Here is a 24,560-nt window from a genome sequence, read left to right on the forward strand (position 1 = left end):
TCTCCCAGAGTAGCCACCGGCCGCTGCTCAGACTCAGGAGGCCACCAGGGCGCGGACCGGCCATCGAGTGCCCAGATGACCCCTCCCGTCCCTAGCCTGGGTCTGAGCCTGCTCCCCACCCCGCCCAGCCACCTCCCCCAGGCCAGGGGCCTGGACAATTAAAGCCCCTTGTCCCCAATCGGTTTGTGGTATTAAAAACGAATTGCGATCGGCCGGGTTGTCATTTCTACCTGATAAAACATCACTCGTATCGATTCGCTCGCCCGGTGCCACAGTTTGTCTTGCTTCAGCATTTCACGTAATGGCTCGTTTGTCTTGATCACAGTGTGGGCCGCAGTTTAACCCTCGGGGCTCCGCAGCCTCACGCACCCACCCCGCCCAGGCCCAAGCTCTGCTCTGGGGGGTGGGGGGCCCCCTGTCTGAGTTACGTCGGGAACAGGGCAGGGGGCAGGGAGGCGACTGGATGGGGGGAGGAGGGGGTGGGGCTGGTGGGAAGGGACCCTTGGGGACTCAGCCAGGCCTGCTGTAGCCCCACTGGCTGGGTCTCAATAGTCACCAGCCTCCTGGCTCACCGCCACCTGCCCACGTTCCTGGGCCTATTGGCCACACTCTGCCCCCTCACCCCTGGCCCAGCCCTAGGCCGGTGCTCCCCATCCTAGGCCCTTAGGACCTTTCTCCGGGTGCCAGCTCCTCCCCCAGGGGCCCCGGGCCCTCTCAGTCCAACCTTGGGGCTGCAGAGTGAGCGGTCTCAGCCTGACTGCCAACCCCTCTGCTGACCGGTTTCCAAGGGCCACAGCTCTTTGGAGACCTCCCTTCCCCTTGTGCCTGTGCCCTGCGGGGGGCCCTCCCGTCCCGCACTCCAGGGACGCCTGCCCTGGCCACGTGCAATATTCAGGGGGGACACGTGTCTCACTCGGTGAGATCTACAAGGCAGGGGACCCTCGTCCTGGGGGGGTCTTCAAGGCCAAGGCCACCGCAGACCTGTTCTGGTCACTCGTTCCCCTCATAGGCTGGGCACAGCGCCCTGAGGGGTTTCGCTCCAGCCAACGGCTGACCCGGGGCGGGCCTGGCACGGCGTGGACACCCGGGGCCTCCAGGGCATCGCCGTGTGACGTGCACACGGACACTGAGGCACAGTTAGGACTCGGGACCACCGAAAACCTGTACAATAGTTCATATATTTATTGTTAAGCAAGTTATCAATAAAAAATTTAATACTAAAATGCATTTACATAGAGTTTGCTGTTCATAAAACCTTTGTGTTTTTGTTTGTTTTTAGTGTTTACATTGAAAAAAACCCCCCCTCCCCCCTTAGTTTACACATTTACAACAGCCGGGCTTCTGCCAGGTGCGGGGCGTCACACGCAGGCAGCCGGAGGGACGGGGAGAGACAGCGAAGGACAGGGCTCCTGCAGAGGGAAGGGTCAGCGAGGAGAGGGGGCCCCCCACCCCGCCTGCTGCCTGGGTTGCAAACAGCCTCGGGCTCTAGCTGCGGGCTGGGGCTGTCCCCACGGCCCTGGGCTCCTGCCTGACTTTCTCCATCAGCATCTTTCCGCGCCCCCAGCCGCAAGCAGGGCCTCGGCCGCCGTCTACGCAGACGGCCGCCAGGAATGAAATATTGCACTCGTGGGGAGACGAAAGGGGAGGCGGGGTGGAGGAGGTAAGCCGGGGCGCAGGGGACCCCCCTCCTGGTCCCTGCGCTTCCCGCAGAACTGCCAGGAGTAGTAGGAGGGGCTTCCAGGCAGCCGGAGGGTTTCCTGGTCAGAAAGAAAGAGGGGCGAGAGGGGCCGGGGTTGGGGTGCCGGGCACCCGCCAACACCCCTTGTTTCCAGGGAACCTAGGCTGTGTCTGTAGGTCACACGAGAGCTCATCCTAAGGAGCAATGGCTAACTTGGGGGGCTTTCCTGGGGCTCCCGGGGGGGGGGGCAGAGGAGCCTCTGAGCAGCTGGCCCCGTCTGTCCCTTTTGGCCTCAGGAGAAGTGAAGAAGTGACAAGTTCTGAGGGTCTGGGATGCCCGCCTGGCACTGTGGTACCCAGGGCGCCGGGCAGAGGGGGAACAGCCCCCCTCTCGGGGCTGGGGTGTGGGCTGGGGCGCCCCTGTTCTTGCCCCAAGCGCCACCCGCCAGGCCGCCGGCCCTGCCAAGAGGCTTCAGAAAAGGCCCAGGGGCCCCTGCTCTCCGCAGCGGCCGGACAAACGGACATCGGAAAAAACGTGGGATATTCAGGAAATGAAATCAAAACATCGCTTTTTCATATCAACACTTTCAAACATTTGTTCATTTTTGTTCCGTCTGAACAGAGGTAAGAGACGTGTGGCTGCCGTTGTGCTCGGCGGGGGGCTGCTGTTTATTTCAGCTTCTGGGATCCCCTCTCCCTGGGGGGCCCTCACGGGCGCACCCTCCCCCTAACACTTTCCCCCCGGGAGACGGGTTCAAATGAAATAAACGCGAGCGTGACTTCCACGTGACCCAGTCCCCCGAGGGGTCGGTGGGGTGACCGGGGTCCTGCCCGACCCCCCGGCGGCCCCGTAGTCACAGATGCCCCAGGCGGGACTCAGCGAGGCTGAGGAAACAGTGCATTTTCAAAGAAAACTCCCCAGAACAAACCCCCGCAAACGCGCGCACACACACACGCACACACACGCGTGCGCACGCACACACACGCGTGCACACACACCCTCGTGGGGAAAAGGAACCCTTTCCCGCCTTCCCCCCCCCCCATAAAACTTCCCCAAAGAAATACAATATTTACAGAGAGAAATAAATAGACAACACACCTGATTTCTGCTTTCCCTGGTGGGAGACAGTCGGAGGTACTAGGGAAAATATGGCTTGGTTTCTAATCTCTCGTGAACTGCCGATGGGAAAGCAGAGCGCCCGGGGGGCCGGGGGGCACCGTGACCCCGCTGCGGGCAGCGGTGGCGGGACTGGGTGCCGAGGCCCAGGAGCTCCCTCTTTCCAGGGAAATTAATAAAAAAGCCTGGGTCTTGCCCCGGTGGGTTTGCATATTTGTTTACTTGCCCCGCCTCCCGCTCGGCGGGGTGGGGCCGGTGTCATCCGTCCGAGTCCCCCCCCCAGCTCCGCGCACCGGGCACCGCGGGCGCCACCGGGCGGGCGCAGGCTCAGCACAGGATGGGCACGCCCTCGGCCGTCACCAGGCGCCCCGTGGCGGGGTCGTAGGTGCCCGCCAGGTAGTAGAGGTCCCGCCGGTCCTGGCACTTGCGGCTCCGCGCCATCTGCTCGTACTGCTCGCGGCCCACGACCTGGCACTTGTGGGAGATGGTCTGCACGTCATTTTCGTCCTCGTGGCAGGACTGGTACAAGGCATTCTGCGGGCAAGGGCGGGAGGCCTGCGTCAGGGGCCAGGAGGCCGGTAGGCCCACCGACTGGGCGCGTCCCGGCCGCGGTCTGGACGGGCCTCTGTGCTCCCCGCAGACACGGGCTCAGGGTAGCAGAGGCCTCGCGGGGGCTGCAGGGTCGGGCCTGCCTTGTGCCACCTGCCGCGGTGGGTCACAGCTCCCCGCAGGGTGAAACCATCACCCCTTCGCAGGGAGCCGCGTGGGTGCCCAGGGAGGAGCCCGCGCTGTTGGCCCCGGGGCCTGGGCACCCCGGGCAGGGAGGTCTCAGGGTGTGGGGCCTGGGTGTCAGGTGTTCGCAGGTGACCCCGGCTTGGGGGCTCCCCACACCGCCCTCGAGCCCCTCCCAGGCGCCAGCGCCCGGGCCCACCTTCCCATCACTGTGCCGCTTGCCCAGCTTGGTCTCTTCGGGGTGGTAGAACCACTTGACCCGCACCACCATGTTGCTGCCCCACGACTCCCACAGGCTCTCGATGCGGCCGACGTAGGGCAGGTTGGGGCGGCCGGCGGACAGGAAGACCGCGCAGTCCCCGACGCGCAGGGTCTCCTTGCCCCGGACGATGGCCTTGTAGAACAGCTTCCGGGCCTTGCCCTTCATGCCGCGCCTCTGCGGGCGACACCGGGCCGGGCGCCGTGAGGGCGGGGTCTCGGGCAGGTGGCCGCAGGAGGGACAGACAGCGGGGGGAGCCGGGGGAAGGCGGCCGGCGCGGGCACCTTCGAGGGCTGCAGGGCAGCCCCGCTGGCGAGCCCGGCCCAGGCTGGGGCCACACGGCCACGGCGTCGGGCCTCAGCGACTCCGCACGGCCACTGGCGCCCGGGCTGGCGCGGCTCAGCAGTCAGAGCGTCAGGCCTCACGCCGAAGGCTCTCGGGTTCGATGCCCGGCCAAGGGCACTGCCTGGGTGGCGCGTGTGTTCCCGGCCCTCGGCCGGGCCGGTGCGGGAGGCAACCCGTCGTGTCTCGGTGGGGACGCCTCCCTCCCGCCCTCCCTCCCACTCTCCATAGAAAACGGGAAAAAACGTCAACAGCAGCGAGAGAGAGACGCGGGCTCTGAGCGCAGGGAGGCCCGAGCGCCGCGGGCAAGACCGAGAACAAGGCGTCCGCCCGCGTGTCCACGCAGGGGCGCTCTGGCCGCCTCCCCGGGCTGGCCGGGTAGCTGGGTGACGCAGACAGCGCTCGGGGCGGCCCCCGCACGAAGACGGGGCGTCTGCCCCGGGGCAGGCGAAGGCGAGGCCTGGGAGAGGCGACGCCACGGGGGCCTTGGTCTCCCGGGACCGCGGCGGGCGCCGCGTCCCCTCGGGTTTCCCGGTTTTCAGTCGAAACCGACTCGCTCCAGGAGGAGGGAAAGGGGGAGCCGGGGAGCGCGGGGCCACCTACCTGCGTGGGGCTCCCCGACCACTTCCAGAGCTGCCGGGCGGGCAGGAAGGCGGAGATCTTTGGCCGGTTCTCCACGGACGGCAGCCGCTGCCTCCGCGGTCCCTCTTTGGCTTTGGAGAAGCTCAGGGCCTCCTTGCGCTTGAGCTTGGGTTTGCCGCCCCCGCCGCCGCTGGGGCCCGCGCCCGCGCCCCCGCCGGCCGCCGCGGCCCTGGACAGGAAGCAGCGCTGGGTGTGCGCGTGGGGGCCGCCCCCCTTGGCGCGCAGGGCCTCGGGCTGGGCCAGGAGGGCGGGCACGGGGTGGGTGAGGCAGGTCTGCAGCAGCAGGGCCCGGTCCTCCTCGTCGGAGCTGCAGGAGGAGCCCTCGTCGTCCGAGGAGCAGAGGCTGGAGGTGGACAGGGAGCCCGAGGAGGAGGAGGAGGAGGAGCCCGAGGACGTGGAGGACACCGGCAGGCGGGCGAGGAAGCGGGGGGGCGCGCTGGGGGCCAGCCCCGGGCCCGCCTCGTCCTCCTCGGAGTAGGAGCTGTGGCAGTCGCTGTCGCAGGGCAGCGGGTACTCGGCCGGGCCCGCGAACTTGCGCAGCGCCAGCCCCATGGGCAGCGGGTGGACGGGCGCCCGCCCCTTCCTGTCCTTGCCCAAGAGGGCCGGGTGCGCGTAGCCGGCGCCGGGCAGGGGGCGCCCCAGCTTGGGCCCCAGGTCCTTGTCGCCCAGCAGCAGCGCTTTGCAGTTCTTGTTCTTGGGGGAGGTCACGCCCTCGTGGTCCAGCTTGACCAGGAACTCGCCGCCCGCCCGCCTCCGCCCGCCCTTCTCCGCCTCGGCCCGCTCGGCCTTCTTGGCCCGCAGCAGCTTGTGGGCTCCCCCGGGCAGGCCCGGCCCGGCCCCGCCGACGAAAGGCGCGTAGGAGCTGGCCAGGCTGCTGAAGGAGTCGGCGCGGAAGCCGTTGCCGAACACGGGGGCGGCCACGCTGTGCACGGGGAACAGGGCCTCGCGGGCCCGCAGCTTCTTGGCGCTGCCGTTGATCTGGAAGAGGTTCTGCAGCAGGCCGGGCCCCTTGCCCCCCGCCGCGGCGCCCGCCTTCCGCTTGCTCTGCGCCACGGCCGACCAGCTCAGCAGCGGGCTGCCCCTGCGGCCCAGGAAGTGGTCGGCGGCCCCTGCGGGCGGCTTGGCACCTGAAGTCAGGAGCTCCGCTTTGCCTGGGGGGGGGGGCGCAGGGAGAGTCAGAGGCGGCACCGGGAGCCTGCACCCCGGGGAGCCTCCCCGCCCCGTCCCCGGCGGTCCCGAGTACCAGCTTTGTCTTTGCTGATGGTTTTTTTCCCGGACGTCTTTGAGGCTTCGGGGCCCTCGTGCACCGCGCTGGGGGACAGGCTGGGGGCGGTGGGCTCGTTGGGTGGCGGGGCCTCGCAGGAAGCTTTCTTGGTCCTTCGGCAGCCACTGGACACCAGCAGGGCGGGCGAGGGCTCTGTGCCTGCAGAGTGGACGTGCGACCTCAGCGCCGTGCCGCTGGGGTGACCGCCCCCCCCCCCCCCCCGGAGCCTGTGTGGCCCCAGGGGAGGCCCAGCCCAGCTCCAGCCGTGGGGCTGACCCAGGTGGGCAGGGCCCACCCCGGCTCACACTGGATCTTGAAGTCTGGAGGCAGCAGCCTGATGTTGGAGACGGCGATGTGGCCCGTGTCTCCGTCGTCAAACTCCACCACCACGGAGTCCAGGTCCTCGTCGTCGCTGGAGTTGCCTGAGGACAAGGCCCACCTGAGCATGCAGCCCGGGGCCCGCGGCTCCCCGTCGGCCGGGAGGATGCCAGGAGGGGCTCCTGGGCGCCTGACAAATGACACTGGGACCATTCTGCTCCCTGATCACATTCGACCTTGGAGCTGCCGGGACAGCCGGCAGCACCCCTCTGCCTCCTGCGGCGTCGATGTTCTCTCCATCCATCACCTCCGTGCCCGGGCCACCTTCTCCCCACGCACGTGTGCAAATACACGCCTGACCGAAGCCTGCCTGCCCCTGCCCCCCCACCCGTCAGGCCCTAGGGCCCCACGTCCCTATCTGGGGGGTCAGGATTCACGCCAGGGGAGCTGTGACCGTGCGACCAGCTCACGACCTCTGGCTCCCCTCCTCTGCGGGCCTTCGGACAGCTGGAGTCCCCCCCCACCTGTCTCCCCCAAAGCAGCCCCTCACCTTTGCCCGCTGACTGGGGAGCTCTTTGGGCCCCGCGTAGGCCTGGGGGGCAGAGCCTACATGCCTCCTGCCCGCAGCTTTACCTGGGGAATGCCCGGGGCCCTGGCTGTGGCTCACCTCGGACCACGTTGCCCGGGTACAGACACCGGGACTTCTGGCTCCAGTAGGCGCAGACCCTGGTGCCGGGTGGGAGGTACTGGCTAGACTGCGGCCGGACATCGAGAACCTGCAGGTACAGCCCGGCCCAGGAGCGTGAGCGGGGGGGCTGCGGGCACCCGGAGGGGCTGGGGCGGCCAGGCCACCTCCCGGGGGCCACGCGGGTGTCCCCTCACCGCCTCCTGCAGCAGCTGCTCCAGCGAGTAGATCCTCTGCCGGTTGCCCCTCTCGCCCTCGATGACGATGCTGTAGCTAAGGCACAGGGGAGGGGCAGTTGGAGGGGCCTGCGGGGCCGGCCGTGCTGGGTCCCCCCCGCCCACGCCCCGGCCTCACATGTCGGGGGGCTGCAGGGTCCTGACGCTGCCGGCGTACATGAGGCTGTCCTCCTTGGGGATGAGCACCGGCAGCCCGTCCTGCAGGTCCTCCTTGTGGATGGTGCAGGAGCGCGCTGCGGGCACAGGGGCGTCAGAGCCCGCCCGCCCGCCCGGGGCGCCCGCCGCCGCCCCCAGATGCTCGGGCCCCTCCCAGCGGCTAACCCAGGGCGGCGCTCTGCTCCGAGGCCAGGGTCGCGCCGGCCGCCGCCTCCTCGTCCTCCTCGGAGAAGCTGCTGCTGTCGTCAAACTCGAAGTCCTCCTCCACCGCGAAGCTCTCCAGCAGCCGGCTCACCGCCCGGCCCTTGCCCTGGGGGCCGGAGACGTCAGCTCCCTGGGGCGGGCGGGGCTGGGAGGGGTCTGGGCGCCCCCGTGGGCGCCAGGGGCGGGGCGGGGGTGCTACCTGCTTGCCAACAGCTTTGCTGGTCATCCTGCCGGCCTTCCTGCCCTTCCCCAGGATGGCCTTGGCATTGCGGGGGGACAGGGCGATGGACAGGGCCCCGTTCTTGCGCTGCTGGGTGGTGGGGAGAGACCGTGGTGACGGGGGCGCCGGCCTCCCGCCCTCAGCCAGCCCAGGGTGTGACTCGGGCTGCCCTGGGGGTAGTGAGCAGCACCCACCCCACCGGGCCAGGACCCTTGGGTGCCTGCTGGCCCCCGGTTGCCTGCTGACCCTTGGGTGCCCTCTGGCTCTTGGGTGCCCACTGGTTGGGTGCCTACCAACCCTTGGGTGCCCTCTGGCCCTTGGGTGGCTGCTGACGCTTGGGTGTCCTCTGGCTCTTGGGTGCCTGCTGACCCTTGGGTGCCCTCTGGCCCTTGGGTGCCTGCTGACCCTTGGGTGCCCACTGGCCCTCGGGTGCTCACCCGCAGTCCTGGCTGGAGCATCGTGCTCTTGCGTGTGGCCCTCTTGAGGCGCTCGCTGGCCAGCTGGCTGCCCTCCTCCCGGCAGGTGAAGGCCCGGGCGGGGCTGAAGAGGGCATCCCTGCTGGGGGAGGCCCTGGGCTCTGCTCGCAGGCCGACTCTGGCCTTGCCCTTGGCTTTCTTCTTGCCTGGTGCTCCTGGGGGCCGGCGCCCCGGGGCGCGCTCTAGCTTGGTGCCCACCTTGGCCTTCGCCGTCCGCCTTTTGATCTTGACCTCGCTCTCGGGGCTGGACAGGCGGCAGGCGCCTATGGGAGGAGCGGGGGCCGTGGCAGGGGTCCCAGCTGCCGGGGCCCCGACCGCCAGGCTCCCCTAGCCTGCCCTCGCCACCCGGTTACCTAGCAAGCCCTGCCGCTCCTTCTTCTTCTTGGCCTTCTGGTTGGCTTCCATCTTGACCACCGAGGAGGGCGAGGGCCCCAGCATGGCCACGCTGGCCCCAGCAGGCAGGACCAGCCCCGGCTCCTTGGGCGGCACTTCCGTCCCCAGGAGGCCCTCGCAGCTCTCGCTGTCGTAGCCGCTGCCTGGGGGAGGCAGGGGTCCAGGTGATGGGCGTCATAGTGGCACCATTTCGGGGTGAGGTCAGGGAGCGGATCGTTCGTGTGTGGGGGTGTATTGGGGGGCTGTGAGTGGAGCCCTGTTACTGTCATCCCTGTGGTTGCTCTGGGGAAAAGGCGCCTGGGCCAGGGGGATGTCCAGGGGAGGGTGTCTGGACAGGAATGGGGAGGGGCGATGCCTCTCTGACCTTCCTTTCCCTGCCTCCGTTTCCTTTTCCTATGCTTTGGGCAGTGGGGGGCGCATACCTTGCAGGGCAGGGGTCCCCTCCCCGGGGCAGCCCTTCCCCTTTCTGCCCCAGCCCCAGCTTCCTGCCCTCTCCCTTTGTTCTCCCTCAGGCTGGGGGGGCAGGGCCACGGGAGGAAGTGTCTGTTTTTCCAGGCTCCTGTTTCTGGATGTGTTTGCTGGGGGCCAGATAACCCTTCCAGGTCAGCCTGCCGGACGTGGCAGGGAGGGAGGCTGGAGCCCGCAGAAGGGCTATTTTTAGCCCCTTTCCAGGATGCATCCGGCAGGCACCTCTTCCTCCTCCGGGCCCTCATGTGGGGGGGCACCGCGGGCTGCCGGCTCCGCCCCGAGAGGGGTCCTCCCTGGGAGCTGGCCGCTAACCCAGCCCCTGCCCACGAGTGACCGCAGCCCAGGGGCCCTGGCTGTGGCGATCAGATCTACGACTTGCCTGCCTCGTGTGCGGTGGTCATGGCTGGCTGGGCCGGGAACTTGGGTGTCTCCCTGTCGCCGTCGTGGCCGTCAGGCTGTGGGTGCCTGGCTGCCCCAGACACCTTGGCACCCTTGGGTCGGGACAGCTTCTTCCGGACGCGCCCCCCTGGGAACGGGCTGAGGCCAGCAGGCAGGCCCTTGCTCTTAACCTTTGGCTTCAGCTGGGTGACCTTGTGGGCCACTGTGGGTGCCAGCTCTCCTTGCCCACGGCTCTTCTTGCACCGGACCTTCTCCTGAGAATGGCAGGTGGCAGCTCCACTCACCGGCGCCACCCAAGCCACTGCCCTGGCCTCCCCTGACATTCTTGGCTCAGAAGGTGGCACGTCCCCGGGATGCCAAGAGGGCATCTTGCCCAGGGCACAGGGCCTGTCCCATCTCCCACTCCACTGCTCCTGCCAACTGCCTCCCCTACTTGGGCTGAGGGGAGGGAGGCCAAGGACACAGGAGTCCGTGTGTGTCCTGGGCAGAGGGACCAGCCTCCTGCTCCGGGAGCGGCAGGGGGGTGGGGGGTGAGGGGGGCGCAAAGTGACAGATGCTCCTCTCACCTGTGCCTCCCAGGACCCTGGAACAGGGAGGGGCCGAGAGCCACGGGAGGGAGGGGCTATTGCTCCCACCTGGCCTCCCACCTGGCCTCCCACCCCACACCAGGTGTATGCACTTGACACTGTGGCCCTGCGAGTCCCTCCCAGAAACTCTGTAACCTGCCGGAGGGAGCTGTGGGGGAGGGGAGGTGTCATCAGCATAACTGGCCCGAGTTACCTGCAAGTCCTGGGGCCACCTCTGCTGGAGGCACCGGACACTGGCCGGGCCTTGGTGTGCTCATCTCAGGGGCCCAGCTGGGTGCTGGCTGGGGGCCAGTCCGTCACCTGCTGCCTGTCACCTGACATCCCGCCCCCCGAGCCCAAGGAGAGGCTGCTGGGCACTCACTGTAGAGCTGGGCTGCAGGCCCACGTAGACGCCCTTTTCCAGTCGGCTCCGCTTCTTCGTGGGCTCCTCGCTGCCCCGCAGCTCGGCGCACAGCAGGCTCAGGCTGGACCGCACTGCCCTGGGGACATGGGGGGGCAGGTGGGCACAGGCCAGGTGCAGGCCCACCTGGCCACTTGGGCCTTGTCCCCCTCACAGTCCCTGTGGTGGCATCCGGGGCACCATGGTGGGTCCCTTGGTGCAGCTGTGTCTGGGAGGCCCTCTTGTCCTTGGGGGGGCTTCACTTTCGCACCAGCCAAGGATCCTTGGGGCACACAAAGCTGCTGGGGGGCCAGGGCTGAGCCTGTGCTGAGACCCCCAGACACCTGCCTCCCCACCAGTCCCCTCTGCCTGCTGACTAGGGAGGGGCAGCTCTGTGCTCAGAAGTCAGGACTGCGGTCAGCGGGGCCACTGTGTAAGGTCGTGACCTCAGTCTTTCCACCTGGACAATGGGACCGTGGCCACTGTGCCTCTCAGCAAGGCTGAGCCCCATGGTGAGCACAGCCCAGCTGCTGGGACCAGAGGCACTCGGGCGAGGCTCTGCTGCTGCCGTGAGGGTGGTGGGCAGAAGCCAGAGAAACTCATGCCTGGGCTCTGCCTCCCTGGCCCTGCTGGGCTCAGACCCCTGAGAGCTTCGTCCTCTGTTCTCAACACTGGGTCTTGAGGGAGGGGACCCTGCCCCTCACTGTCCATCTTCCAGATGGGTCCTGGGAAGCTGCTGACATCAAGCCTCAGTTTCCCCAAACCCCACAGGTGTGAGGCTGAGAGCTTGGCCGCCTGTCCCACTGCCAGATGGGGGCTGGGCCACTCACCTGCCCCCTCCCCCACCCACATGGTGGTAACTGAAATGAGTCACAGATGGGGGCTGAGGGTCCTGGCAGGACCCTGGCCTTGTGTGGCCAGACCTTTCCACCCAGAGGGTGGTCAGATAGGAAGCCGGCCAGCAGCCATGCTTGGCCCGGGACCCCAGCCCTCCCACTTCCCGCCTGGCCCCAACTGCAGCAGCCGCCCAGGGCAGGGCCCCACAGTGGGGCCGAGAGTGGGCAGGAGGGAGCCCTGATTCTTGGGAAGGGCGGGCCCTGGGCTTGGTTTTCTTCCCTGTGCTGAGCCACTGCCCTCCAGCCAGGCCTGGCTTCTCCGGTCAAGAGAGGAGGCGGCCGCAATGCATGCCCCAGGCCAGGGCTGCCAGGGCTGCCAGGGCTGGGGGCTGGATGCCAGGTGGGCTGGAGCGCAGCGTGGGGCAGCCTCGCCAGGACTCTCCGACAGGGCCCCTGGCCAGTAGCCCCCACGGCACTGGCTGGTTCTCAAAGGAAGACCCCCTGGAGCCCCCCGCTGGGCGACACCTGGGCAGGGCGGAGGGACAGCTCGGGGAGGCCCCCCAACCATATGGCGCGTCCTCGCTACGGCCCACAGCCACGCGGACTCCCCCTGCTTGTAACCTTCTCTGCATTTGCTAATGTTTTGTGACATAAAGCCCTGAGATTAATTTTTTGCCTCTGTCTTAATTGAAGGAACCATTTAGTGCCGATTTGACTATTATTACCAAATCATCAGGAGTGATGCAGTGCGCGAGCCCTCGCGCCAATCGCGTCAGGAGGAGCGCGGAGGATTTATGCAAATGGGCCTGCCGGGAGAGGCAATTTGTAGCCGAGAAGGACAATTATACCAGGCCGGGGAGTGCGGCAACGACCGCGTCGGGCGGGTAATGGATAATAACATCTCGCGGCCGCCGCGAGCGGCACCGCAGCGTGACCAACGGCTTTATACAGCGCCGATAAAGAGGCTTTTACGCAAGGCCGCCCGCGCTCGCACTCGGGGGGCTGGCGGGCAGGGGTGCCAGCAGGGGCGAGGCCGCGGCCAGGTGTGCGGAGCCCGGGTGGCTGCCCCCAGGCCCACCGAGGCTCCCGGAGGGAAGGAGCCCAAGGTGGGCTGAGGGCTGACAGTGGGCAGAGGGAGGGGGCCCCCGCTGGACACGCCCCATGGCCCCCCTGTGGCTCCCAGGCTTAGGAGGGAAATGCTGTGTGTGCAGGAGTTAGAGACGGGAGCCCGCAGCCCTGGGATCCAGACAGCCCAGGCTCCACCATGTGCCCACCAGCCCGAGGTGCCCCACGGTGCCCCACGCACCCAGGACTCACTTGACTTTCTTAACCTCGCCCCTGGCCAGCTGGCCCCCGGGACGCAGGGCAGGCAGCAAGCTGGAGTATTTTCGCTTCCTCGGTCGGCCCGGCCCTCGCCTCGCTGGGCTCCGTGAGCTCTCATCTCTCCTGGTGGCCACAGGAGGGGTGGTCAGAGGCTTACACCCACACCGGCACCCAGATGGGGCCCAGCGGGGGGCGGGCAGGCCCTCCTAAGACTTGGCCTTGGGAGCCTGGCTCTCACATGGAGGGCAAGAAAGCGCCCCCCTCTGCCCGCATCGTCTCCTGGCCATTCCCCACCAGGACCTCTACCCCTCCACCCCTGGCCTGGTTTCTCTGTGGGGCGGAGGCTCCCAGGCCCCAGCCTCCAGCCCAGCCCCGCCGGGCACACCTGGGCCGCCCCCGCCCCCAAGGCAGGGGCCCTAGGCTGGGCTGTATGGAATCCACACCCGCCCCACCGGCGGCCTGGGCCTACTCATGGTCATTCCGGCGCTGCAGGCGGGCCAGCTCCCGCTGCTTCTCCTTGTATCGCCTCTGAAGCTCCGCCAGCTGCACGCGCATCTCCACCTCCTGCGTGTCCAGCCGGTCGATGGCAGCCTTCAGTGGGCAGACCTGGTGGTCGGGGGCACAGGGGCTGTGAGCCGCGGGGGACCCCGTGGTGGGGCAGGTGGGCGGCCAGGCTGCACGCTCAGAGGTCCCCCAGGGTCACGGCGGTGGGCAGTGGGGTGAACGGGGTCCCCCGCTCACAGGCTTGGTCTTGGGTGTCCAGGTGTCCTTGCGCTGAAGGATCTGCATCCGGGGGGTGAGCGTGGGAACCCCGTGGGGGTTGGCAGCAGGGGGCGGGGCTGAGGCAGGGAGGTCCAGGCCAGCGGCCTCCACCAGGGACCAGGCTGAGGCCAGCGTGGCCAGGCGCTGCAGGTTGAAGGTCAGCATGTCCTCCTCTGTGGGGGACACGGGGGTGAGCGTGGGCGTGGGCGGCGGGCACACGCCGCCCCTCAGAGAGGCTCCTGATGGCAGCCTGTCTCTCGGCCCGGCCCAGTACCCCCAAGGCTGCCGGTTCCGAGACGTGGGGATCAGGACGAGGCCAGGTGGCCGGGGCAGCAGGCTGTGCACCCGGCACTCACCTCAGTGGAGCCCCCAGGGGTGGGGGAGTCCCCCCAGTGGGGTGGCACGAGCCCTTGGGGTGCGGACCAGACCATGAGGAGAGCCAGGTGTGGGTCACACCTCCTGCAGAAGCTGTGTGTTTGCCCCCCGCCTTCTCAGACCCTCTCAGGAGATGCTGACCGGCCCCACTGTGCTGGCCCATAACCGTGACCCCATAACCGTGACCCCCTCAGCAGTGGAACAAAGCGGAAGCGCAAACCTCTGGACAGGGAATGGGGCACTTAGGGGGCTGCCCTTCCCCCAGCAGCGGGGCCAGGGCTCTCTGCAAGCCCCATTTCGGCTAAAGGCTCTGCAGGGTCTCCCCTTCTCTTGGGGTCACTGTCATCGATAGGAAGCCCCTCTTCTCCCCGAGCACCCCACACCTGCTGACACCAGTTACTTGGGTGAACCTGGGGGAGGGAGTCTTATTTGGGCTCCACAGACACCAATGACGAATGATCATGGCTGGTGGGGCAGGGGGACGGAGGGGGTTCAGTTGGCAGGGAGGGCAGGTAAGCAGGGCAATTCAAAGGGGGCATGGAGCCCCCTGGACTTGGGCCCAGGCAGGGGGCAAGCTAAGGGTCCTGCATGGAGGCCTGAGGGTGGGGGCAGTGAGGGCGGGGCTGGCCTCAGCCCAGGAGCAGGGGCCACCTTGCCTTTCCAAACCTGGTCACCTCCTCACCCCCACATCCCAGGGCCCCCTCTGGCCTTTCACCCATTGCTCTGGCCGGCCTGGGGGACTTCAGGGGGTCCCCTCTGCCCTCCCCACCCACGCTTTCCCTCTGGGAGCCCTGCTGTTCCCTTGGAGAATGGAACTTATCTCCTAATTTCAGGGAAAGCGGTCACTGCACTTGCAGGGGACAGCTGTGAGGCCCAGGCTGTGCGGAGCAGCCACGTAACTGGGACAGAGGGAGGGTGAGCGCCCCGAGCGGCAGGATGGGAAGGTGGGGGTCTGGGGGCTGCAGGAGGGGAGGAAGGGGGTGGGGACCCGGTGGTGGCAGCTCGCTGGGTCCAAACGCCCTGTGACTGCTTCGCCTGCCCGGCCGGCAGCTGCACCGCCCACACCAGGACACGTGGTCCACACGTGAGCATTCATTCACGGAGTGGGCGCCGGTCCAGCAGGCTTTCACGCGCACGGACCGGATGGCCACACACGGCGCCCGGCATCTGCTCGGCACACCCTCACGCCAGCCACCCTCACACGGCGGGTCCAGCACTGGGGCCAGCCCAGGGCACCCTGCCTCACCCTACAGCCCCACGCCCCAAGCGAGGCCCTCCTGGGGGTCCAGCTGGCAGGGGCGCCCCGGCTTACTCCCCTGCGCACAGTGGTGGGTCCCGTGCAGGAGTGACACAGTGGCCTTCGGGGAAATTATAGGGTCATTTGCTTTCTCTCTACACAGCACAAAAGGCTGGGATACTCGTCGGGGCAGCGGGAGCTTCGCATGCCAGGGAAACAAATCAGCCAACCAAGGCCTTGGCTGGGCTCTTTCCATAACTATCAGTGCACCTGGCTGGGCCCGCTGGGGGCGGGAGGAGGGCTCCTCCTGGTATAGCACTTGGGCAGCAGGGAGGGCCGTCTGGGGTCCCCTTGGATGAAGCAGGGACCTGGCCCCCAGGCTCCGTGACTCACTCCAGGGCAGCACCAGCCCCCTGCCTGCACCCTGGGGCCTTTGTGGGGGGGTGAGGGGAACCCAGGAGCATGTCATCCTGCAGGTCAGGTCTGGGCAGGTGGCACCTCTGCCCCAGCCCCCAGCCCCCAGCCCCCAGCCCTGCTGAGGCCTAGGGACCCTCTGGTGAGTCTTGGGCCACCGCCCTGGGCCTGGGAGGCAAGGGCACGTGTCCTGAGCTCACGCCCGCGCAGGTCCCGAGAGGGAGCCATGGAGCCTGAGGTGGTAGAAGGTTGAGGCTGGAAGCCTGTGGGGGACACAGCTTTCTCCCCTTTCCTGGCTGAGGCCTCAGTCCAGCCGCCGTGGACCCAGCTCCCATGGGCCAATCGAAGCCAGGGCTGGGGGTGATACAGGTGGGCACCCTGCCTCTGGTTTCTGGTGGGCGGAGGGGCACCGTTGGGGCCACACCGTGGGGCCTGCCGTCGGGCCAGCTGACCCCGAGCCCGAAGGCCCAGCTCTGGGGGCCCAGAGCAGCGGGCAGCCGGCGGCGCTCACCTTGCAGGGAGGGCTCGCTCCTCTGTGGCTGGGCGTCCAGGTCGGCCAGCTCGCTGAGCAGGGTGATGCCGTGGATCCCTGAGCTATGGGGCGGGGGCGCTGTGCCGGGCGGCACGGGGACAGTGGGGGGCTGAGGGTCCGGGCTGACTCCAGGCCAGTCCCCCAGGTCGATGGTGGCTGCCACCAGGGCGTCCAGGCCCAGCAGCACCCTGGGCAGGTGGCTGCAGTCGGGAGTCGGCCCCCAAGCCTCTTCATCTTCTTCCTCCAGGTTGTCTTCCTCGAGTTTGGCCTCCTCTGGCCCTGCCTCCCCGAGGGCCTGCCATTCGCCCCTCTCGTCCTGGGCCAGGGCTAGGGGGCTCCCTGCCTGTTGCTCCAGAGCCTGGGGCATGGCCCCCGGTGAGGGCCCGTGTTCCCCCTCCTCCCGCCCCTCCCCCATGGTCCTCTCCTCTCGGGCCCCTCCCTGAGTAGAATTAGCCGGGCCATTGGCTTCGAGGCCCCCTCCCTGGAGGAGGGCCCCACATCGCAGTTCCTGCAGCCCCTCCAGTGGGCTGGGGTCCACTGCCTTCCCCGGGGGGCCCCGCTCGGCAGGGTGGGGGATGGCAGCAAGGTCTTGGGTGGCCCCCGAGGGCAGCCCAGGCTCCTCCAGGCTCTGGGGGCTTCGGCAGGATGGCTCCCCGGGTGCAGGTGTCCTCACGGGCTCCGGATGAGCCCGGGGGGCAGGGCTTTGCATAGTTTTGGGGTCTGAGAGGTCAGATGAGTGCACGCTGGGGGTCAGGGAGAAGCCCAAGCCGGCCGCGGGGCACATGTGTCCAGGAGGCAGGTCTGCAAAACAGGGGTGTTGTCAGGAGAGAGCCGCTGGGGTGAGGGAATGGCCTCATCACAGATGGAGCGAGTGTGGCCTCAGACCCACATCTGGAAGGGAGGGGGGGGTCCCCAGGTCCCCAGGCAGCCCTCTGCCTGCGGAACAGGTGAGACAGAAACGGGGACACGTTCTGCTGGGAGGAGGCAGCAGGGGAGCCCCGGGTGCGGGAGGGGGGGTCCCCAGGGCGCCGTCTCCACACGGTGTGGTGTGGCTGACCGGGAAAAGCGGGGAGGCTCAGAACAAGAGGCTCGAATCGGGGCTTTCCCTGAACCAGGACGCGCGGCAGCCTGTCAGAGGCCTTACGCCCCATTAACTGCAATAAAAAAAATTTAAAAAAAGCCTAAAAAACCGACAACCTCTGTTGGCTCAGTCTCCTGATTGTGGAATTGGGACGGCTTTTATGTTCGCCACACGAGTTTCCAGTGTAAACTCGCAGCCTAATTCAGAGAGAAAGAAACAGCCCTGGGCGCTGGCAGGCGGCGGGGGCTGCACGGCTGACGCTGGGCCTCCGGCCGGCCGCTGCATCTCGCCCCAAGGCCGAGGGTGGGCTCCTGGGCCCAGCGACCGAGGCTGCGGGCAGGCCCTCTGCCTGCCACCATCCCCAGGGCCAGGCGCTTATACCATCCCCAGGGCCCCAGCACCGGCTGGTTGGGTCTGACCCTGTCCCACCCCATCTGCCAGGGGCTTTCAGGAAATGGTGGGGACCCCCGAGTGCTCCTTCCGTGGGTCACCCAGAAGGACTGTGGAAAGGGAGAAAGAGAGCAGGGGAGGGGCAGCATTGCCCCAGGCCCCACCAGGGGCCCGGTAGGTGAGGACACCCCTGCCCCCCAAGCCAGCCAGCACCCTCCTTCAGCTCTGCCCACCAGGAGGGGCGAGAGGCCTCAGAGCGGAGTGGGGGGCAGTCTCACCTGGTTCCAACGTGCTGAGGTTGGCCCCGGCCCGCCGGCCCTCCCCACTCCTGTCCTCGGTGCTGGGCAGCTGGGAGCCAGGCCCAGGGCTGCCGGGGCGGACGGATAAAGTGCACTGGGCTCCGGGATGTGGCGGCAGTGGTGTGGGGCAGCTGGCTGGGGGCTTCGGGGCGGGCGAGTGGCAGCAGGTGGACAGCTTGGCGGGGCCTGCGGTGGTGGGCGAGGGGGTGCCCTTGGCCGTGGGGGTTAAGGCAACTGGCTTGTGGGTGGACTTCAGGGCCTTCTCGTGGGTGGGCTCCTCCAGCTCCAGGTGGTGATCCTCAGGCTTCCGCTGTCGGGTGGGGGAAGAGCTCAGCCCGGCTCGGTCCCCTGCTCAGGGTATTGGGGTTGGGGGTGCTGTGGGGACTCCAGGCCGGGCCAGCCTGCAGCAGGCAGGGAGCAGAGCCCTAAGTCCCGCGGGTGGCCTCGGGGGGATACCTGGAACTGGGCGGCCCGCTGGGGAGGTGGCTGGGGTGGCGGCTGGGGTGGCTGCGGCTGGTGCTGTTGGTGCTGAGGTTGGTGCTGCAGGGCATAGAGCTCCTGTTGCCGCAGGAACTGGGACCGCGAATACATGGGGAGCTGGCCCGGGTGCTGCATGTGGGAAGCGGGGCCCCGGCCCCCGTACATGGGGGGCCACAGCGAGGCCTGGTCCATGACGTCAGCTGCGGGCAGAGCCAGAGCAGCCGTCAGCCCCAGCAGGGACAGGGCACTGGGCTGCATCCCAGCCACCAGAGCCGGCCTTTTCCACCCCTCACCTCCAGCTCACCCACCCCGCACCCGCCTCCCGCCCCGGTCAGGTGGTCAGGTGCCTGCCTCGCAGCCCTCACCTCCATGTGGGCTGCGCCTTTCCTCAGGCCTGCTTCCCACCCCCCCACGTGCACACAGCCCAGCCCAGGATGCCCTTACCAAGCGCGTGGGGGGCGGTGTGGGGCGTGGGCTCTGAGGGCAGGATGACTAGCTGTGCGGGGGCGTCCTGGGAGAGGGGGAAGACCGAGGGCATGGAGCCGGGCACAGAGGCAGGGAAGCCGGGGGGCAGGTTCTGGTGCAGGGCAGGGTGCCCAAGGCCTGGGGAGACAGGGCACAAGGGTCGGCCAGAGGAACAGCAGCTCTGGTGGGGCCACGTTGCCCCCAGGCCTCCCACACCAGGCCGAGGGCGTGAGCCCCAGGCCAGCCCTGCCCACCAAAGCTCCGTGCCCCCTCGCTGCCCTCGGAACACTGACCGTAGGAATGTCCCCCCATCCACAAGGAGGGGCTGCGGGTGCGGGGCAGCCAGGGTGGGTGGGCGGGGTGGGGGTGCGGGGCTGGGTCCCCGCCCAGCTGGCCGCTCTGCAGGGAGGAGCCACCTGCGATCATGAGGTGGGGGGGCAGGTCCCTGGGGCAGCCACTGGATGGATGGATCCGGGTGAATTCCACGAGGTCCTTGTTGTCCCTGCATGTCACGGGGTGGGTGAGGGCTCAGCACATGTTCCGGCCACCTGTCCTGCTCCCCCGCCCAACCCAGTGGCCGTCAACCTTGGAGGGAGTGGGGAGTGGGTCTCGGTCGGGGGAGCCCAGGCTCAGGGTCAGAGGCCTCCGTCCTCGGGGAGGCACTACTGGCACAGGGGGAGTTGGGATGCTCCCCTCAACATGGGCAGAAACCCCAGCCGGCAAGGTCTGGGGCGAGTGCATAGCCCTGCCACCGATGGGCCACCAAACCTGACACCCGGCCACTATAGCCCAGAGGCGTGGCCTGGACCCCGCGGAGGCCGCGGCCCAGTTCTTACTGTAGCAGCAGCTCCCGGCTGGCCAGCCCCAGGCGGTCCTCACACAGCCGCGCCCTCTCCTCCTCCGCCTCCAGGTCCAGTGCGTGGGTGGGGCGGGGCCCACCGCCAGCTGCGTGGGTCAGAGATGGCAGAAGGGATGAGGGACTGACCAGGAACCCGGGGCCTTCGGGTTCTGCGAGGGTGAGGGTGGGGGCTTCGGCTCACGGGGCAAGGTGGGGCCCATCGAGGCTGCAGACGTGGGAGAGCCCAGGGCCCCCGGAGCCTTGGGAGGGTGGGCAAGGGCCAGTCAGCAGCACACCCCACGCCTCCCTCCTTGAGACGGTGCCCTACCTTTGAAGGTGGGAGCTGCTCGGCCCTGCCGCCCGGTGTTGGTGCCATAGGCCGTCTCTGGCCGGCTCACTGTGTCTTTCTGCCGCGCCAAGGCCACCGCGATGCCCACAGGTGGCTGCCGCACCTCTCCATCGCCATGTGGAGCCTCGTGCTCCCGGCTCCGGGCACAGTCAGGCCTCTCCACCTCGCTGGGGGCCTGGCCCGGGCCCTTGGTGGTTGGGAACTTCACGTCCTGCTGAGCACAGCTGGCCTTGAGGCCGCCCAGGCCCACGAAGGGTGCCTTCTGGCCGACGACCAGCGCCTGGTTACTGTACTTGAGCAGGTTCTTCATGGCCGAGACCTCGTCGGGCGGGGCGGGCAGGTCCTGGGGCAGGAGGGCCGCCTGCTGGAGGCTGCCGCTGAAGGGGTCCAGGTAGGCGCCAGCCTTGCGTTCCTCGCCAATGGCCATGGTGGTGCCCTGGCCCGACTGGACGCTCCACGGGGGCAGCTGGGGCCCACTGTAGCCCAGGGATGCCAGCTCCAGGGACTTACGCTTGGCCTCGGCTGCGCCGCCCCCTGGCTCCATCTCGGGGGCCCCCAAGTGCTGCTGATGCCGGATCCGGGCCACCTTCTGGGCCCCAGGGGGACCTGCCGGGGCCTCCTTGCTGGCGGTCTTATCTAAAGTGCAGCAGGCCTGGGTAACCTTCCCGGCCAGAGGTTCCTGGTGACCAGGCCGGACACAGTCCTGGGAGGGGGCGGGTAATTCAAAGTAGTTGCTTTTGTCCAGTCCCCCTGTGGGGAGCCCGGGGAAGGGGGCTTCAGGGCCTGTGCCCCGGAGATACTCCAGGCCCTTGAGCCGGGGGTTGAGGGCCGCCTCGAAGCCCCCCGGCCGCCGCTCGCCCTTGCCCTCTGCCTTCAGGTGGGCATAGGAGACCCCGTAGGGCGCGGCATGGTCAGGCCCCAAGGCCCCATCCAGGTGGCGGTCCTTGCCCTCCCCCGCCACGGCACAGGCCTCGGCCGCCTGGAAGGAGCGGCTCTTGTCGGCCAGGTGCCCCACAGAAGGCACGAAGGTGGGCCCGCTGGCCTTCAGGTCCCGGGGGACTTTGTCCTGCAGCGGGCAGAGCCCGTCGGGGCCCGGGTGCAGCGGCAGGCAGGGGAAGGAGCCGGCAGCCGTGCTGAGGGGCGGGGGCGGCCCGGCGGGCAGGCCAGAGGGCACCGTGTAGGACGCGGCGTGGTGTAGCACCTGCCGCCGCTCCAGGCACTCGCCGAAGGCCTGCCCGGGCTCCGCGGGCCCCGCCGCCTCCTTGGTGCAGCGTCCCGAGGCGGCCAGGCCAGGCCGCACCAGCACACCGCCGGCACAGCTGGCCAGCGCGGCCTTGCCCATCTCGCCGTTGAGCACCTTGGTGTTGAGGAGGCAGGAGGCGAGGTGCTTGGGGCGGCCCTCGCAGGGGCCCCTGGGCGCGGGGCTCTCCTTGCAGGGGCCCTCGGCCGGCAGGGGCAGCCCCAGCTTGTGCCGCTCCTTGCTGCCGTCCTCCTCGGCCGCCGGCCGCTCCTTGCCCTCCGCCGCCTTGCTGGCCTTCTCCTTGCCCAGCTCTTTGCCCACGAGGAAGCGGTCGAACTCCTTGGTGCCCTTCTGCAGGGTGGCGGCCTCGCCCCGGTCGCGGCTGCAGGAGCCGATGGGATGGGCGGGGGCCGCCCGGGCCACGCCGGGGAAGCTGTGGTTGGTGGGCAGCAGGGTGGGCTGGGGCGGCAGGTTGCGCAGGTAGAAGTTATCTGCGCGAGAGGGAACCAAGGTCAACGGGAAGCCGGGGCTGGAAAGCTCAGAGCTCAGACCCCCCGGCCAAGGTCTGACTTACGTGCAGGCCCCTAGGAGATGGGCACTGAAAATGCTGGGCTCCCCTGCCTGGCCCAGCGCCAAGGGGGGTCAGCGGAGGGAGGGCGGGAGCAGGTGGAGCCAGCAGGTGAGGTCTGGGCCAGCAGGCATCTCCCCACAGCCCCCGCAGTGCTGGGGCGTGTAAACTGGTCCAGTCTTTATAGACGGCCACCAGGACCCTAAAGCTAAGGGGGCTGCTTCGCTTGGGGGCGCAGGGCACAGTAGTGCACATGATATGTGTGGCACGACACGGCCACTGGGTACTGCACTGTGCCAGGATGCCCGGCCGCCTGGAGAGCTGTGCGAGAGCCCGCTGGGGACAGAGCCGTGCCCTGGGGACGGCCAAACACCTGGCTCTTACCAGCCTCCGTGGTGCTGATACCCTGGAGGAAGCGGGGCCCAGGGGAGACACGTGTCTGAAGATGAACTTGGTGTGAAGACCCCGCTCACCTCCCTCCTGAATGCCACGTGAGGCCCCCAGCCCCCCTTCATTTCAGGTATCTCAGGCTTGGGGGGGCTAGGGTGACCGTTTAAAGAAGGGAAACAGGGAAATGGTCCCGCTTGGCTGTCCCCATCCTAGCCTGCTATCGGGTTTCAATATGCCTGCAGCTCTGGGACCATCCACTCTGGGAGGTGGTGGGAGGTGGGTGTACCCTTGGCTCCCCATGCTGGGCATGGCCTGCTGTCCAGCCTGGACCCTCAGCCTGGGGCAAAGCCTTCCTGCCTGGGCCTTGCTCTCTACGTGGGCCCCTGGCCAGCCCTGGGGACACCCAGTGCCTCCCCAAGCTGGAGCCAGGTTACTGTCTCTGGGGACCTTCGGGGGCCGGCCCCCTTCGTACCCAGCTGAGGTGGCGGACTGCCTGGAGCCCCGAGAGAGAACAGACAAGGGGGGGGACCAAAGAAACATTTGGAACTTGTAAAACTGTCCTGTTGTGTAAATTTCCTGCTAATTAAAACAAGGCTGGCCTGGGCAAAACCTAATTAGCTCAGTTTCCAAAATCAGAGTGTTCCTGGAGGGGGCTCCACCCAGCACTTTGGTAACTGAAACGGTGCCAGGCCCACTGTCCAGAGGGTCCCTGGTTCCGTTCACCAGCTGGTTTTCTGGGTCTGCAACCACCTGCTCGCCCCCAACAAACACTGTCAAAATAGCTGCCCACGCTGGGCTGATGTGGGAGTTTGGGGGACCCAGCTTGCTGCCTGTGGGGGGTTGTCCTCTGGGCAGCAGTGTCCAGCATCTGTCCACTCCCCGGGTGGGGAGCTTTACTAGCCCCGTCTGCTGGAAGGGTCTCCTCTGCACCAATCCCAGCTGGCCAGCCCTGGGCTGGGCTGAGGCCAAGGCCTTCTGCTGCCTGGCCAGGCCCCAAGGTGCCAGGATGCCTCTGGGAAGGTCCCCTAGTCCCTCTGCATGGAAGCTGAGCACGCCCCTCCCCTCTGATCTGCTTCTCTGCAGGTGCACCTCCTCCCACAGCCGGGGTCATGAATGGGAGGTTATCTAGGCCCCACACCACCCCTCCAGCCCCTATGCCAGCACTTGCCTTTTTGGGTTCCATAGAAACGGTGTTGTCCATAGAGAACATTGCTGTTTCCATGGTGATCCAAGTGGCTCATGGGTAGGAAGGTAGATGCCAGACTCCCCGAAAATCTGGGGTACCCTGGAGCTAAAGAAGCAAGGGGACAGGCTGCAGAGGCACCTCCAGGCCTCAGCTCACTCCCACCCTGACCCCAGGGAGGCCAGAAGCCAGTGGGCAGCCCAGGGGCGACACCCCACGGAGCCCGGGAGCAGCCTGCCCTGGGGAAATCAACCCATCAATACATCACATTAACTCTGACTCCACTGGTGCCCCCTCCGTGCGGCTCAAACGGAATTGCTGATGGGCTGGGAGTGAGGAGAGGATGGCGCAGGGGCCCCATTTCTCTCCCAGCGATACTCGGCAGTGCGGAGCTCGGGGCAGGCAACCAAAGGGGCTCTGGGAGGAAGGGAGCGCAGTGGACACAGGCCTGCACAGAGGCCTTCCCAGCATGGGCCGAGCTCTCAGCCGGAGGAGCCCAGGCCAGCGCCGCCTGGGCCTGCACCTTCCAACCGACCCTGGGTATGTGGCCCACCCCTGGGGCTGGTGCAGGACAGCTGTGGCTGGCATCCACCTTGCTGGGGATACCGGCACTGGGCTCTCCACCAGCCAGGCCTCCTCTGCACTCAGGTCTGTGAAGGGAGCTGGCCCCCAGCAATGGTAGCCCCCCCCTCAAGAGTTCCCGGTGTTGCTTCCCAGCCCTGAGACCCTCCCTGGCACCTGTGGGTCAAGCCAGCGGGCCCCTCCCTGTCACTCTGAAGGGTCTAGATGGCCTGCCCCATCCAGCTCTGCCCAGCACAGGAATGCCAGCCATACCCTAGAACCCGGCCCAACCTGTTGGCCTTGGACCTTGGGGGGCTCTGGCCACCTGGGACACACACTCTGCCCCCCAGAAGGGAATAGGACAGACAAAACTAATACGGGCCTGGGAGGCCAGGCCTGGGGGTGTGTGTGACCTGTCTGATGGATGCCCAGAGCCACTAGCCACCAGCCAGTAGCCACCTGGAACGTGGCTCCTCACTGCTGGTCCTTCCCCATCAGGCCCAGAAGGCCGGGGTGGGGGTGGCCGAGTTGCCCACTGGATTGGTGCAGGCAGAACCCGGTCTTATTCCCAAACTCATGTTCTGAGATAATGCTCTGAACATTTCCCGTGGAAAACAGCCCCAGAGGAGTTTCTTTTGGGCACCTCATAGCTGTCCCGAGACCCCACGATGGTACTGGCTACA

General features: G+C 67.7%; 1 protein-coding gene across 2 annotated transcripts in view; it reads right to left on the bottom strand.

Annotated features, from left to right (window-relative positions):
• Nucleotides 1-1,158: 1,158 nt before the first annotated feature.
• BAHCC1 (BAH domain and coiled-coil containing 1) overlaps nt 1,159-24,560 on the bottom strand; it is a gene marked incomplete at its 5' end in the record, with an annotated part of 50,183 nt that continues 26,781 nt past the window's right edge. The window contains 25 exons of one of the 2 annotated variants that reach the window (XM_081116173.1): nt 1,159-3,328; nt 3,726-3,962; nt 4,731-5,920; nt 6,013-6,192; nt 6,339-6,455; nt 7,019-7,127; nt 7,234-7,309; nt 7,391-7,505; nt 7,594-7,738; nt 7,832-7,939; nt 8,290-8,591; nt 8,682-8,860; nt 9,565-9,842; nt 10,537-10,654; nt 12,708-12,836; nt 13,183-13,319; nt 13,455-13,648; nt 16,013-16,834; nt 17,783-18,113; nt 18,260-18,483; nt 18,728-18,886; nt 19,042-19,250; nt 19,585-19,693; nt 19,915-21,666; nt 23,302-23,424. In XM_081116173.1, the coding sequence (XP_080972299.1) occupies nt 3,122-3,328; nt 3,726-3,962; nt 4,731-5,920; nt 6,013-6,192; nt 6,339-6,455; nt 7,019-7,127; nt 7,234-7,309; nt 7,391-7,505; nt 7,594-7,738; nt 7,832-7,939; nt 8,290-8,591; nt 8,682-8,860; nt 9,565-9,842; nt 10,537-10,654; nt 12,708-12,836; nt 13,183-13,319; nt 13,455-13,648; nt 16,013-16,834; nt 17,783-18,113; nt 18,260-18,483; nt 18,728-18,886; nt 19,042-19,250; nt 19,585-19,693; nt 19,915-21,666; nt 23,302-23,424 (7,550 nt within the window). In that variant the 3' untranslated portion in view covers nt 1,159-3,121. Of the gene's footprint in view, nt 3,329-3,725; nt 3,963-4,730; nt 5,921-6,012; nt 6,193-6,338; nt 6,456-7,018; nt 7,128-7,233; nt 7,310-7,390; nt 7,506-7,593; nt 7,739-7,831; nt 7,943-8,289; nt 8,592-8,681; nt 8,861-9,564; nt 9,843-10,536; nt 10,655-12,707; nt 12,837-13,182; nt 13,320-13,454; nt 13,649-16,012; nt 16,835-17,782; nt 18,114-18,259; nt 18,484-18,727; nt 18,887-19,041; nt 19,251-19,584; nt 19,694-19,914; nt 21,667-23,301; nt 23,425-24,560 lie in introns of both variants that reach the window. The other variant, XM_081116172.1, reaches the window with a different exon arrangement.

The sequence above is a fragment of the Miniopterus schreibersii genome (genome assembly GCF_964146895.1).
Source record: "Miniopterus schreibersii genome assembly, chromosome: 16".
In the NCBI taxonomy this organism is placed as follows: Eukaryota; Metazoa; Chordata; class Mammalia; order Chiroptera; family Miniopteridae; genus Miniopterus; species Miniopterus schreibersii.